We start from the raw sequence: 15,272 nt of genomic DNA, 5'->3' as shown, positions 1-15,272 counted from the left end.
ATGGTGCTAAAATGTTAAAGTAAGCAACTCACTCATTGTTCTCAAATACCTCCTGCAATATTTTTTTAAAGAAGAAAAACAAGTAGTCAGGGTTAATACAAAGGCTGGAAAGACAAAGGGAGAAATTGAGTTGGTAATGGGATATGAAATAAAAGCCAGGCTTAGGGAATACACATTCCCAGTCGTAGTTCTAGCAATCTCTGACAGTCCACACAATGGGATAATAAACATTCCTAAAACAGTAGCTTCGTTCAGTCTTTACATAAAAGGAGAAAAGCTAAATGCTAGAACCTAGTAATATTAATCAATGAATGTTACTCTCTTCTGTCAATGCACAGATTCTGCCGACACTGTGTAAGGGACACAGCAATCTTGCTACATACAGTTGATACATCAACACACATTGCTATACCTAAAAATATTGTGGTCACCACTGAAATGTGCGGCCTCTGCAGCTTTCTTCAGCATGAATCAGGACGCAGTTCACAAGCCCGTTTACTTACCAAGCTGTGCCCAGAGTGGGTTATAAGGATGAGATTTTGCCAGCAGGTTGACAGACTGGGAGGCAAGCTTTTCTGAGAATGACTTAATAGGAGGATGATCGTTTGGCATTACTGTAGGTACCCAGGCCAGATGGTAAGTCAGCACAGCAGTAAGTAAAGCAGCCAAAAACCTAACAATAAAAATAATATCTTTAATACTGGAAAAATAAAAATTTGAACAATATTATAAAAAGCACTACGAAGATGACTACATACTGGTTCCTATTGGTCTGCTCTGTTAGAAGAGTCAGTTCTTTGAGAAAATGATGACAGAGATGGTTCTTTTCTGGCATGTTGGACATCATGGTCAGCCACACTGGTTCATTGATACGAGGAATGGAGTAGAGGTTCCAAATTGTTTCCCTATGAGAAGACAATTACTATTCCATGTGTGAAAAGCCAAAGAATGAATACTAGTTAACATGTATTTAACTAAATTGAAACAGAATTTGGTTTCTTTATACAATTTGTTCTATCAATATTAATAGCATAATTTCCCAAATCCTTGACCTATAATCATGATAAAATAGCGATTATGTGTTCTGTATTCTTCACTGCTAAAGCAACCCATATGCTGGCTATTAAGTTCTAAAGACCTTCATGGATCCCTTTAAAATACTATAAACAAGAAACTCTTTGCAAGCAGCTGTCTCATCTTTTCGCCTTCCCTCTAGCACTCTGAAGCAACTTGTATGGCATTAAGTGCTTTAGAAGCAATTCACACAACAACACACATTAAACCAAGCCTTCAGAAATAGATCTGTCTGATTGAAATTCTTTGAATACTCTTCCAATACAATATTATACCAGTAGTGAGCTTCTAGAAAGAACTCAATGGCTTTTGTATATGGGGGTATTGGAGGAGTCAATCAAAATGTAAAACTATTCAACTAATCAGTTGATGATGAAGAGACCCCCAAGAACTGGATACATTTACAGTTGAAATCACAATTTCAGTCTACATGTACTGCAAATATTCTGGGTATCCATCCCTGCCCACTAATGTTGCGCTCTGACTCTCTGGAAAACTCCTTTGGAGAACAATTAAAAACCTGGCTATCGGCATCGTAATTTTTGGTGGCTATCTTGTACCTTCATTCTGCAACCACCAATGCTCTTCTTCTCTTGCCTAGGTATGATCCTAGAGCGGGGGACACACCGTTGGTGTAACCAGGCGCTTTACAAATGGCATTTCATTCATCCATTTATCTTGAAACAACTAAGAGATGCTCCAACCACCAATGCTCTTTGTGTAATTGAGAAGAAAGGTCTATTTAAAGATATCAGATTGTGAAATCACAGAGAACTGCAAAACTTGATCTACCACAAATAATATATTGTGCATGATTACAAAATACTACAGTGCATGAAAACTGACAAATATAGAGGGACAGAAGGAACCATACCTAAATGAAAGGTACGCATATTCTTTTCCAAAACCATTCATACTGCGCTCACATTGGTCCACTAGAACAAGATTCTTGTGCTGCTTGTCTTAAATTAAAAGTGGTATTATATTGTTCGATATTCTGAAATTGCATCCCAGAGAAACCATGATGTTAGTAATTTATCAAAATCTTTATGAAAAGAATCTCAACAGTGGCACTAAATGATCCTCCATCATCATAAAAACACCACCACCAATATCATAAATATTTATTTTCTTTACCTTAATTACGTTTTTTGAACAATTAAAAATGTGTGTCTCAGAAATGCTGCTGCCAAATTCTATTTGTCACAATTTATTTCTGTTAGGACACCAATGTTTTTCTCCTTGGTTTAAGAGAAGACCTTTGAGAACCATGAAACTGTTTCTGAGAAGACCTCCAACCTGTAAACATTGTATATCTCAACATGAAATGTAAGTATTTAATGGCAGCAAATCTGATTGTAATGTATGAATAAGTTACTTACCTTCGGTAATGCCTTATTTGTTAAGAGTCTAGCTCTAGCTGCAGATTCCTTACCTTAGAATTATCCCCAGGTGCCAGACTGGATCCAGAAATCTTTCTACAGCAGTACTTCTGTGCATCGGTAAGAGCACTGAGGGACTCCGTATGTCACCGACCACCGGATGCGACGTCAGAGTCCATATAAGCCCTCCCCTAACTCGCTGACGTCAATTTCTTCCGCGACTACTTTCCCGCTGTAAAACACAGACCACGTATAGAAACTGCCATGGAAACAGTGTGTTAAAAAAAGAGTCCTCTTTGTGAAAAACACTTTTATGAAGAACAACTTGAAGTTTGGATTGTCCTTCTTGGTCTCCCCTCTGTATGTTTTTTTCTTTTGGAAATGAAAGACAAAAGGGTGCAAAGAAGGGAACTGGAAGATGGGGAGAATCAGTTCTCGGAGCAGGGAGGATGGGTGGGTCAGTAAGGAATCTGCAGCTAGGTCTAGTCTCTACCAGATAAAACGTTACCGAAGGTAATTAACTTAATTTAATCAAGACGTCTAGCCGCAGATTCCCTACCTTAGAATAGATACACAAGCAATGCCATCCTGGAAGAGGGCCTGCAAACTGATTCCATGAAATATCCCAGACACTGCTATCCGGTCTGAATAAGAAAAAGTGAGACTGCTTGCCAGGAAGGGAGGGGTGGCAGAAAGTACCCCACCAGAAACTCGGGGAGAACCCTGTATAGAAATGATTCCGCAGCCGTGCAAAGACATGGGAGAAAATGCATGGCAGGCGAACAAGACAGGTAGGAGGAACACATCATATATACATAGCTCTACAACGCCCCCCCCCCGCCCGGAAGGACAACCGGTCAAAGAGACTGAGGCGGAAGGTTAAGGACAACAGCTGAAACTCCTGAGCCAAGCTCCCAGCCATAGAAGTATGCATGGCAGAAAGCTTCAACCAACAGCTGATAAAGCATCATGAGAAATAGCAATTATGCCATAGACCACTTCGAGAGAGAGGAGGCTCTCTGGGACTATGCCGAACAGAATCTAGAGAAAAGAAGGTATAAAACACATATAATTAGAGAGATATGAAAATATATATATAACATATCTATGAACATAAACTTATACAGATTTCACACTGTACAATAACAGGTTCCCAAGAAGGGTACATACAATGACCAATGCGGCGGCCACAGGATTAAGGAGAGACAACGGCAAACTGGCAACTAGCCATATGGCCCAGTTTAAAGTGAGCGGGTGGGGCGGAAGTACACACCCCGGAAAACCAAGGGAGCAGACAGAATCAGCACTACTGACAGAACGGTACGATTAGGCAGATGTGAGACAATCGAGCAGAAAACAGCAGGTGAAAACAACCCTGCTAGAATAGAGAAATAAAGACCACAATGGACGACTGGAAAATGGGACCGAGGTGGATGAGGCCAACACCTGCGAGGCCTATGCAGACAACCAGGCCACAGCACAAGAGAAATTAGTATCAGAAGACCAACGCCAGAAATAAAAGTCCAACCACTGCGCCAAGGAAGCCACTCACAACTGAGGTATGGTATGGCACCCCTTGCCAAAGCACTCCCTCTCCCCTTTTTGGGGTAGGATCCAGTATGTAGGCCTTGGAGTCTGAGAGATCCCTCTGAGAGAGTTCACTGTGTAAAGGGAGCCTCCCACAACTGAGATAGGGATGTGATACCACTTCCACTGGGATCACTGTTTACTGGGCTTTGGACGTTGCTTTGACTCGTCTACCAGTTTGTGTCCCCGTCACCCTTCCCCCTCCTCTTTCCATGCGGTGTCCTTCACCCTCCCCTCCTCTTTCCCGCCTTCATTACCCGTCTACTTCCCCAGCTCCTTCCCCTCCCTGAATCTTTCCGCTGCCTGCTTTTCCCCTTCATATTTGTGCTTATTGTTTATCTTGACCTTACAAGTAACTATGTTGCCATGCTCTAATAACTATATACCTTTGTAACGATGTAAACTGTAACTATGATCGGATGCTCATGTAAAGCGCTCTGATACCTCCGGGTCTAGCCAGCGCTATATAAAACCTTTAAAATAACAAATAAAATAAATAAAATAAAGGATTTCTATAATGGTTTACAAAAACAGCGTGGGAAAGAAGACAGAGGAATACGGAATGCATAATTGAACCCCTTTAAAAGTGGACACTGATGTTAAACTTGTCTCGTCATCTCTCAATGGAGCACTGGGTTTTCCGAGGCATGCCAAACTTCCTCTTGCTCTGTATCCTCTTGCCAGTGAACGTCAGCACCTTTTCATTTATCGTGAATGTCCTGCCTAAGAGACCACACTGTGCTCGATCTTTCCAAGCAAGCTGCCAGGCTGCCAACTACCTCAACTAGCCAATTAAGCAATGTCTGAAAGGCTGTCATTTGCCAAAGGAGAATTACTGTCCAGTCGTTAGTACACAGGACATCCACTGCGGGTCTTTTTGTTCGGGAAACACTGCAGTCCTCACACTTTACTGTAATAGGAAGGAGAGGTTGTATTTTCGGTGTGCCAGAACAAGCTGCTTTAGGGGCAGGTGGAGCTATTCTATATTGTGTGGCAGATTGTGAAAGGTGCTGTAGTGTTAAACGTACTACAGTAAATGGGCCTTACTTTTATTCTATTCACTGTATTTTATTAGTTTTACAATGTATAGTTGTTTGGCAGAGCCGACAATTGGCAGTCGCACTCAAAATGGTCAGAAGATTCAAATTTAATTATATAGCCCAATGTTTGGAATTCAGCTATTTTTAATGAATCCATAAATCTTTTGGTATGTCAATGTTTTGCAAAAGTCTTAGGAAACATACGTTTGAAAACTCAATCTTAAAATACAATTCTAGAGATGATAATCATGGCTGGGAGAGGACATCACTAGTTGTCTGGAAACAATTATTAACTATGACCTAATAAAAGACTGTGATCCATATTTAGTTGCAATGATTGTTATTCACACCCTTTTGTAGGGTACAGGATTTTACTACACTTATAAAGAAGGTTTATCTAGTTTTGCTATTACTTGATGCTGCAGTGCCTTGATGCCGCAAGGAGGGTAAAAGGCAGGGGGGGTAGCCTCATTTGTACGTCACAGAGCAATTTATCGATGCGCAAATGCAGATGAATTATATGTGATAAAGCAACCCCTGCAACACATTATACGGATACTGCAAAGCACTGAGGAGTTGCACGACCATATAGGTAATGGAATTTCATGGTCACTTGCAATATCCTCATAACGTAAAGCAGGGTTTACTTTATTCCTTTTAATACATGGTCACATTGTCCACTTCCCTTTCATACCACTTAAATCATTGGTATGCTGCTCTTTCATATGAAAGAGATGGCATGTTTGAAAACATAACAAATAAAAGCAGAAACTCTAGTGCAAAATTAAACACAAAAAAGTAGTTATATATGTGATGCAGAAAGATTTTGGAATCATTTTTAAACAAGTAAGATTTTTAAAAAGTGTTGTAGCTCAGAATGTGTAGAAATGTGCAGAGAGATTCTATCTTTTCCATAATGTCCACGGCTTGCAAAAACAAACCTGTTGCCCTAAATATCTACTTTCTGATTATCACTATTCATCTCGAAAAACAGAGCAGAGGAGGGACAAGCCATTATTTGTTTTTAGGTCGTGCCTAGAGCAGCGCATGCGCTGTATGCTCGATTTTTAGTAAGGGGTTTTTCAAAGTGCTACCACTGGCCTTAAGCTTGCGTGCACGTGCGCGTGCACCCACCATGTGGGTTTCTTTCAAGGTTCATTAAGCCTTGCATGCCTCTCTCCGCGCTTCAATTCCCTCCCCCTCCACAGATCGCGTCACTCTGCTGGCCTCCACTTCCCCCCCTCCCCGCCTCTCTCTCTACTGCAGCAGGCCGTTTAACATTTTCTTTTGCCCACATCCATTACTTCCCATACACAAGTTGGCTCCTTCACTGACACTTGCTGCATAGCCGCTCCCTTGCAGTCTCACATTCATGCGCTGTTGAATTTCAAACCAGTCTCAGTCAGCATGTGTAAAGTCATGAGAAGAATTGGGAGTTGCACTTTATGCAAAAACGCACACGCACGCACCACTTGCGTGCTTGTTTTCGCTCTCTCTCTTGGTCTCTCACTTACTGCCCCTATATCTCTATCTCTTCATTCACCTCTCTCACTTTTCTCTCTTTCCCGGTCTCTCTCTCTTTTTTGAAGTGTTTTTTAGATAATAGCGCAAACTCTACTGAAAGATATTGGAGCGCTTTACATGAGAGCCCAATTGCATTACACAAGATCAGACACCTTCATGTTTCTCTCTCTCTCTCCTCCCCCCTCGTTGACTCTTACTCTCTCTCACACATGCACACTCTTTCTCCTTCACACTTTAAGGGCTCTTTCCCAACACCCCACCCCCATACCTTTATTCCCCCATCCTCACCTGACTTTACTCACTCCCTATTTGATCTTCTTCCTCATACTCATACACTCGCATTCAGGAGTCTCACCATCCCTACTTTCTACACTGCGGAGCTTTCTGTGTTAGTCCAGCGGTTTCTTTCTGTCTTCATTTAATGTCTCCTGCACAGGACGGCTTTGCTCTCTCTGACATTGTTTTTCTCAACCTTGTTGCTAAGAACTGTCAGATGGTTGGTGAGAGGGGGCGCATGGGGAGCAAGGCATGATTTTTCCCATTGAGAGCAGAAACTCTGTGCTGACATTGTGTACGCAACCCATGTTATTTCTAAAGCCATTATCAGCTGTGAGCTAACAAATGCCAAAGTAAAATATACTCCTCCCCTTGTGTGTTCTGTTCACAGCAATCTCCGTTGTGTTGATGGGAATATTTAAATAATGGATAGGGTACAAAGATCTAGCTCCCCCCCCCCAAGAGCATTTCTAGAACGAGACCACCTATTATCTCCTTTGCTGCGTGTATCTTCCTCGTGTTGGGAGTGACAAATGAGTGAAAATGCCTGTTGTTTGAGCTGTCTTGGCTGGACCAAACCAACTGGACCTTTCACTCTTACCAGAACTGATCCTGTAGTCTCAATAAGAGAGATTGGACTGTCCGTTAAATGTCAGTCGAGGAAAGGACATGGTAGTTGTTTATTCCACACATTTAGCCAGTTTCTTCTTCAGATGTCCCAGCAGCATCAGCAAAAGCTCCTTCTGTGCTTCTAGGAGCTTCAAAAGCCAGTGTGTGCATGCAGTTCATATAGCGGCGCTTCCACTCACACACATCTTTGTCATTTGCATTATTCCCAAGTTATTCTTCACATAGTTTTGCAGTTATCCTTGCAATTCATTCCTCAGTTGCATTCATTGACTCCAGTGACTGCACTGGTTCCTGTACATCTAAAGCCTCGTTGCGAACATCCCTCCTCAGCCCAAAAATAACTGTGGCCCAGATGTATTTGCTATCCCAAAGCCGCGGCAGTATTCCAAGATGTAATCCTGTGACTACAAGAGAAGAAATGCCATACACCGGAAATCTAGAGTCCAGTTTGTTGCCATATCCTGCTGCGCCAATCCAGATGCATACGTTTGGCACTTGGATAACTGCGTGTTATTTGAGCCATACGAACTCTGAAGGTGCATGGCTAAACACTTATAAGGGCCTAAAGGCGAGACCTATTGGCTATGCCAATGCTTGTTGTATTAGGTCTGCGCTGTCTGTTGAGAGATAAAGCTGATAGCTTACAGTGGGCTTAGAGCCCACTCATTGCTTACCACTGGTTCGCTTTATTGTCACTCATTTGCCTGCTTCTTATTTGTCAGCTTCTGTGGGCTTAATTTCCTCTTCTAGTGTATGGCTCCCGCCCAGACCACCCCCCAGCCCCACCCAGGGAACATGGACCCATTACTTGAGCCATTCCACAGCTCCCACTACTTCAATCTTTTTGGTTGGGCATTCTACAAGAATGCATATGTTTTCCAGCTGTCCTCGTGTAATTTGCATTCCTCTTTCTTGCCTGTGTTTTTCTCCCCTTGTCCTCCCTCCCTCAGTTGCTGTTATTGCTTCCTCACCCCCCCTGCTGTGTGCTTTTCCATATGCCCAATCACCATCCGTTGCCTGTGTGTTTCCCAATCCCTGCCCACCGTTTGCTGTTCGTGTGATTTACTATTCCCATCACATCAACCTCCGTTGTCTGTGTGCTTACCCGTTCCCAACCACCCACGCTCTGCGGTTTGTGCGCTTCCCCAACCAATCACTATCCGTTGTCCACGTGCTTACTCCATCACCGTTTGTGCGCTTCCCCATTGTTTCCTCTCACTTCTCATCCCCTCTTGTATCTTTCTTTTCTGCCCTCCATCTCTCTGTGTTGCCTGGTCTCCCCCGTCCACACCGCAATAAACGTCCTTTTTTTTAAGCATATTGGCACTAGATCAAAAAAGCGCAGTTGCACTATCAAAAAAGTGTATTTCACGCAACTTTTAATTTACTAAGCAATCTTGGATGCAGGCATCCATGTTTGTGTGTGCTTACAAAATGACGTGATGGCCGTGTCATACCACTTTTTGTTTTTTTTACATTATTTTAAGCAGTGCTAATGTACAGCAGAACTAAAAATCATGGACAAAGCCAATAGGTCTCACATTTGATAAGAAAATAACAGATATAACATACATCATCTGGAATGCACCACCAGACAAAATATAGGCAGAGCCTAGACGTGAAGTATAAAGTGAAAATGTAGTAATATCACTAGGAGGTGGTTGTATGATCTTAAAAGTCCTTAAAGAAGCCATAGTCTCCCCACTTATTAAACATCTTTGAGTCAAACCAAATCTGGGATGGTCCATATAATATCTGATCAGCAAAACAATAATATGTTGTTGTAAAGAACTGTTACGCTGTATCAGACACCATTTGGGTGTCGGAGCAAGGAGAGACTACTAGGCCTCAACTGATATGGGGAGGTGAACATTTTACTTACCTTCGGTAACGCCTTATCTGGTAGATATCTAGCCACAGATTCCTTACCTTAGAATTATCCCCAGGCATCAGACTGGATGCAGACATTTTTCATGAATAGTACCCCTGTGAGCCAGTAAATGGTGCTGTCTGTGCCAGGAGTGACATGCACAGTGCCACTCCAGCATGTTGATGTCACGTTTCTTTCTACGACTTTCCACACCAGGAAATCAGGCCATGAAGAACACTGACCACTGGTGTGGCAAACTACGGCCTTGAAAAGGGAAAGCCCTTTCCCTAGAAATATGTTCACAGAGCGGGGAGGATGGGTGGGTCGATAAGGAGTCTACGGCTAGATAGAGGCTATACCAGATGAGGCGTTACCAAATGCAAGTAACTAGATCATCTGATCTAGCCGCACATTCCTTACCTCAGAATAGATATCCAAGCAACGCTTCCTCGGAGGTGGGCCTGCAAACAAATTCACACTAAAAAGTCCTGCAGGATCGAACACACTAAGGGCCATATTTACAAATGTTTGGCTTTGTGATTTCCAAATAGCGAATCTGTAGAAATCGCAACATGATATATATGAAACAGTGCATTCTTCTGTTAGTGATTTCTATAGATTTGCAATCACAAATAGGAAATCAAATTAAGGAAATCACAATTAGGAATAGTCATTATTCTTTAGGTTTGGGTTGCAAATGCAGTCATGCCTTCACCCCTGTCATCCACCCAACATCCACCCATGGCACAGAGGAGCACAGACTATTCCCTTCTGTCAGCATGCCACCCCTGCTTTTCTTTCAACCCCCACTGCCTGACCACCACTCTAATTTACCATCATGTGGTAAATCAAAGCGGATTTGTTCTCAAAATAGGGACATCGCATCTGGACCTGGTAATGCTGAGCCCACATGTTATTTCCTATTCTGGGGGGAAATAATTCTAATAGACTGATTTATATGCAAGGATACTGGCCAAGAAATGTAATTGTTGGCAACATGGTATCGCTACACATATACCAACCCCATTCATATCTGAGGCCTAGGTGGCACAGAAATTTGTCTAACACAGCCCTATTTCTATTCAGTTGGAAAGAGCACTGTATGTATTACTCATCAGCTTACATTAGATAGTGTAATGAAGGTCTTCTCCATAGCCCAGGTTAGGCTTCTATTATAGTGCATGGCGTTACGGATACCGGTGGCTAACTAAGCATGTCTAATGTCAAAAATAGGTGATAGTATTTGACAGCTTTAGTGTTTGAAGTGGTGAATCACAGTTTTCCATTAATATGGGTAAAACATTTTCACTGACCCACTCGTGATTCATTAACCACCAACTCAAATCTTTTGAAGTCCCCTTCAAGATCTGAACCATGTTGAAGAGATTCCCCTGATACTGCACCCACTAGAAGTCCAGGTTCCACTGCAGATCCTGCATATGCCATTAGGCATGTGTCACAAGCAGGAGGTCATGAGGCCCAGCAGCTTCAGAGTCATTCTCACCGAAACCCAGGATAGAAGCTGAAACAACGGTATCACAGCCTGAATATCCTTGACTCATCGTTCAGGAGGATAAGGCCAAATCTGCACTGAGTCCAGAACAGCTCCGATGAAACGGAGCATCTGAGAAGGGGTTAGGTGTAACTTTGGTATGTTCATAGTGAACAGCTGTCAGTGAAGGCGTACCGATGTAGTTTGCAGGGTCCAGGACAGACAGGGCTTGCGCAAGCAGGAGCATTTTGAATATCTCCTTTTCCAGGAAGAAACAGAAGGCGTAGATCTAGGACAGGACGAAGACCTCCATCCTTCTTAGGTACCAAAAAGTAGCTGGAATACCAACCACACATACTTCTGCTGCTGACACCCTCTCTATGGCTCTCTTAGCCCAAAAGGCTACTTCCTGGCTGAGTAAGGAAAGATGATCCTTCGTCAGCCTGTTGCAAGGGGGAGCAGAGGTGGTCACGAAAAAGCCGGAGTAGCCCCTTCGGACAATCTGGAGAAGCCAGCGGTTGGATGTTATCAACCTTCAGTTGTGCAGGTGATGGCGTATCCTACCTCCCACTGGTTGTCCATGATGGTTGGCGGGCAAACTAAAGCGGGTTGGTGGCTCTTCATGACCTAAACAAAGGCTATAAAATCATGCCATTAACAGCCTTGAAAACTGCATCAGGTTCTTCCTTGCCTACCAGAATACATACAGTGTCACGGGGTCACTGGCTCCATTAGCCTTTACTATAGCAACAGTCTCTGCTTAGCATGCCCACAGTTTACACTGATCCACTGACCACAGCTGCAGAATGTGGCTGGGTGGGTAAACACCATGACCAACCAGTGGCAATAGTTTTCAGCAGTCCTGGTAAATCTACTGTGGTGGCCAGCATGTCAGCAAATGAAGGTTAAGCATAGTGGGTAAATCCTTACTGGAAAGAAATCTCACCTTATTTGCCTACAATTATGAGCAAAATTTGCAAACGGAGAACCTAAAATGAAGGCTCTCCAAGGATTTTTAACTTCAAGAATCCTGTAATGAAAGACATGATTTGTGATTCAGGTTCAATGCAAACTGTGCTTTTTATATTAAATATTTTTATTATTTTTGAGGCAACTGACCTCACAGACCTAGAACAACAATTCACCACCCTGGGGTATACTCTGGTCAAAAAGGCCATCGCTATGAAGTGGGGGACAGGAGGCAAGCCGTTGCTAATTGGATGGGTGGCGGAAATGGATAATTGTATGATAGCTGGAAAAAAAGTCTACAAAAATAGAGGAGGCCCTAGAAAATGGGACAAAAAGTGGGGGACCTGGAATGCTTATCGGGGGGGGGAATAATCTGTCAATTAACATGGAGAGAAGAAAGTAGTTTAAACATGAACTGGGGAAATATGGGAGCGGACCAGGAGGGTGGAGGGGAGGGTGGAAGGGGTCTGGGAAGATAGTTTGGAGGGTCGGATGGCGGTGCCTTTCCACGAATGAATGGTTCCGAGGTAAGTGGTGTGGTTTGTTCTAGAGTGATATTGGAAGTACAGATATTGTATTGTAATTGCATTTGTATAGTGATTACTACCCCTGACGAGGCGTGAAAGCGCTTTTTCGGCGAGTAGCACGCTACTCCGGGACCCATAGAGGATTTGTGTTGAATTAGTATAGTAAAACATGCAAGTAAATTATGCTGCCTAGAGGTGGAAGTGGGAGAGTAGAGTAGTTTGTTGTGGGCGGTTTAGGTGGCATTCAGGTGTCCCTGGTCATAGGAGAGTCCAGTGAGATTCAAAGTGTGTGGGGGCGTACGGAGAGCATGGAGTCTGTGTGGCTGGCGTTTCGCTGTAGGGCTGCTAACTGCTCTTTGTAATCAAAGTGCCAGTCTTGAAATACGTAACCAGTTAAAACAGATCTGCTCATGAGGAAATTATCTAGCCAGGTCTCCAATCAGTTTTTATTGATGCAAGTCAGATTTCCTGTTGTCAGAGAAGAGCCATGATAACTCTAAGTGTACTTTACGAATAAAGGGCCAAAACAAACCCTGAAGGTGTGGTGATTCACTTATATTATTCACCGCAAAGGACTCATGCAATACAGGAATATTATCTGACAGCTTGTCAGAAAGAAGGAAAGAATAAAAACTGTGAGTACCATACAAATCTGGATCCTGAGCTCAACGATGGATATGAAAAGTTAAAATAATTGCACTACTCAGAGCCAGAGTAGAAACACCCTTAACATAAAATCTTAAAGATGTTACAATGGATAAGCAATTCATCCCCATTCTAGAAGCAGATCTCCTATCCATGTTTAATATCTCCCTTCTTCAAGGAGTTATGCCATGATTACGCCTTCTCTTAACAAACCCCCATCTTTAAGCAACTTTGCAAATCACGAATCCCTGTGAAATTCACTCAAGTACGGTATGAACACGATTACTTTCCCATCAGCAGCAAAAACAGTTTCTTGTGTTGTACATTTATTTTTCATGCATGTTCCAATCTCATAACATAACTTGCTTACAGAGTTCTTTATTGGTGCTGGGCCTAACACGAATAACTATCCTCTAGTCCGTGTACATTTGGCCAATCATGCTGTTGGCACTGCAGTCGGGTGCTACCAGCTTCCTCCATCGCACCACCCTCTCCAGACAATCAGCTGTGGGAGCAGCGAAATGCTGGAAGCACTTGTAATGGACCTAAGTAGTGGCAGCCATCATTTAGCCCGGACGATCTAAACTGTCTCCAGCAGGTAAGATAGCGGGAGTGTGCAAAGAAGTTTAGAATTGCATCATGGCTGATATGCACAAGCCATCCTGTGAAAGACCAAAACAATAGGTGGGGGGCGCACAGCCTTAAGTTATTTGATATTTTGTGTATTTCTTAAGGTATTCCTTAAAGTTAGTTGATGGTTGGGTGCTCCACCAGGTGGCTTGTCCGTCCTAACACGTCAAACATATATATCCCATTCAGTGCGACCATAAGCCTATGGTAGCATCCCTGTGTTGTGGGCACACCTCAGGTTCATTTGAAACAAGACTCCACATAAGTTGATTCAAACAGTTTATTCACTGATCATCATTCTTCTTCATGATAGTTTTCAATTTCATATCATTTTCAGTCTTCGACATTCATAACTGCTTTGTATTAGAAAATGCAAACTTGCTCCAATGCATTTCGGGCTCATCTGCCCTTCGTCTGGGAGCTCTATAACAAAGATATAGCACTAAGTGTCTGTGTACAAACAAACAAAGATAAACTCGAAAGTAACTAATGAAAGCGTTCAACGTGGCAAGCAGGTAGGGGAGGTGAGAACACCCACGGGTGGTCGGTATCTAAATGTAAATGTGCTCGCTTGGAGGTGACGTGATAAAAGTGACTGGTAAATAGGACGTGATTGTGGTGAATGGTACAAAAAGACAATCTGTGGTAAGTGGGGGCTTAGTGAACGGCTGTGATAGTCCGGAGTTTTTTTGGGTTTAAGGATAGAGCACTTACGTGTCGGTGATAACTGGAGTATGCTAAAAGAATAAGACCGCAGGTATCAGTATACGTGAAAAACAGAGTACGGGCAACATCTTATTAAATCCGTCACCTCACGCGGCTCGGGCCGACTTACTTGATATCTGAAATGGCACGATGGAATCGGCTGTAAACACGGAGCTTTCCTGTGATGCTCACAACAGCGTAGTCGAAGCAGTGCGTGTTCCCGGAAGGGAAAATAACGGACCGCGATAATTGGAAACAGTGTAAACATCGGGGAAGGACTAAAAGAATATACACCTCGACGGCCATGTTGAGTGTGTTGAAGTGCTCGTGTTATGGGGAAGAAAGTATGCAGGTGTTTGCGTAAATGTGCGCATAAAAATAGTACGTGTTTAACATTAGAATATGTGTACAGACAATCAAAGCAATTCAAGAAACAACAATAAACAGATAATAAAAAAAGATAATAAAAAAATATGAAAAACTATATAATGATGCGGCACTAATGGAAGTATAGTATCAGACATATTATACCACTAAAGGTGTTTCATAAAAAACAAGAAAATTCCAAACGGTCATCGAGTCCTGCTGGTTTCATAGATTGCATCTTGAAAATCCAAACCATCTCTCGTTGTAATAGATATTTGCTGTTATCTATTCCCTCACATTTATTCACAACCTCAAGTATCATGAATTGGAGTTGAGATATGTCGTGTTTCGTTGAAGTGGACTGCAACATTAGATTTAGTATTCATCGTTCTTATATTGGATTTGTGTTCGTTAATACGAACTTTGATCTTTCTTTCAGTCTTGCCTATGTAAATTTTCCCGCAAGGGCATTTGATGAGGTAAATTACATTAGGAGTATCACATGTGGCGTTAACATGCAGTTTGATGTCAGTTACTTTCATGGGATGATTGACT

At 42.6% G+C, this 15,272-nt stretch overlaps 1 protein-coding gene across 4 annotated transcripts in view; it reads right to left on the bottom strand.

Annotated features, from left to right (window-relative positions):
* Positions 1 to 15,272, bottom strand: part of FNIP2 (folliculin interacting protein 2) — a 459,542-nt gene that overhangs the window by 69,693 nt on the left and 374,577 nt on the right. For all 4 annotated transcript variants that reach the window (XM_078676999.1, XM_078677002.1, XM_078677000.1 and 1 more), the window contains 2 exons: positions 759 to 905; positions 504 to 673 (listed from right to left, as the gene is read on the bottom strand). In XM_078676999.1, the coding sequence (XP_078533125.1) occupies positions 504 to 673; positions 759 to 905 (317 nt within the window). The remainder of the gene's footprint in view (positions 1 to 503; positions 674 to 758; positions 906 to 15,272) is intronic.

Source organism: Lissotriton helveticus, chromosome 2_1 (assembly GCF_964261635.1).
Source record: "Lissotriton helveticus chromosome 2_1, aLisHel1.1, whole genome shotgun sequence".
NCBI lineage: Eukaryota > Metazoa > Chordata > Amphibia > Caudata > Salamandridae > Lissotriton > Lissotriton helveticus.
Note: the sequence above shows the minus strand (reverse complement) of the source record. Positions and strands in the feature narration are given on the sequence as shown.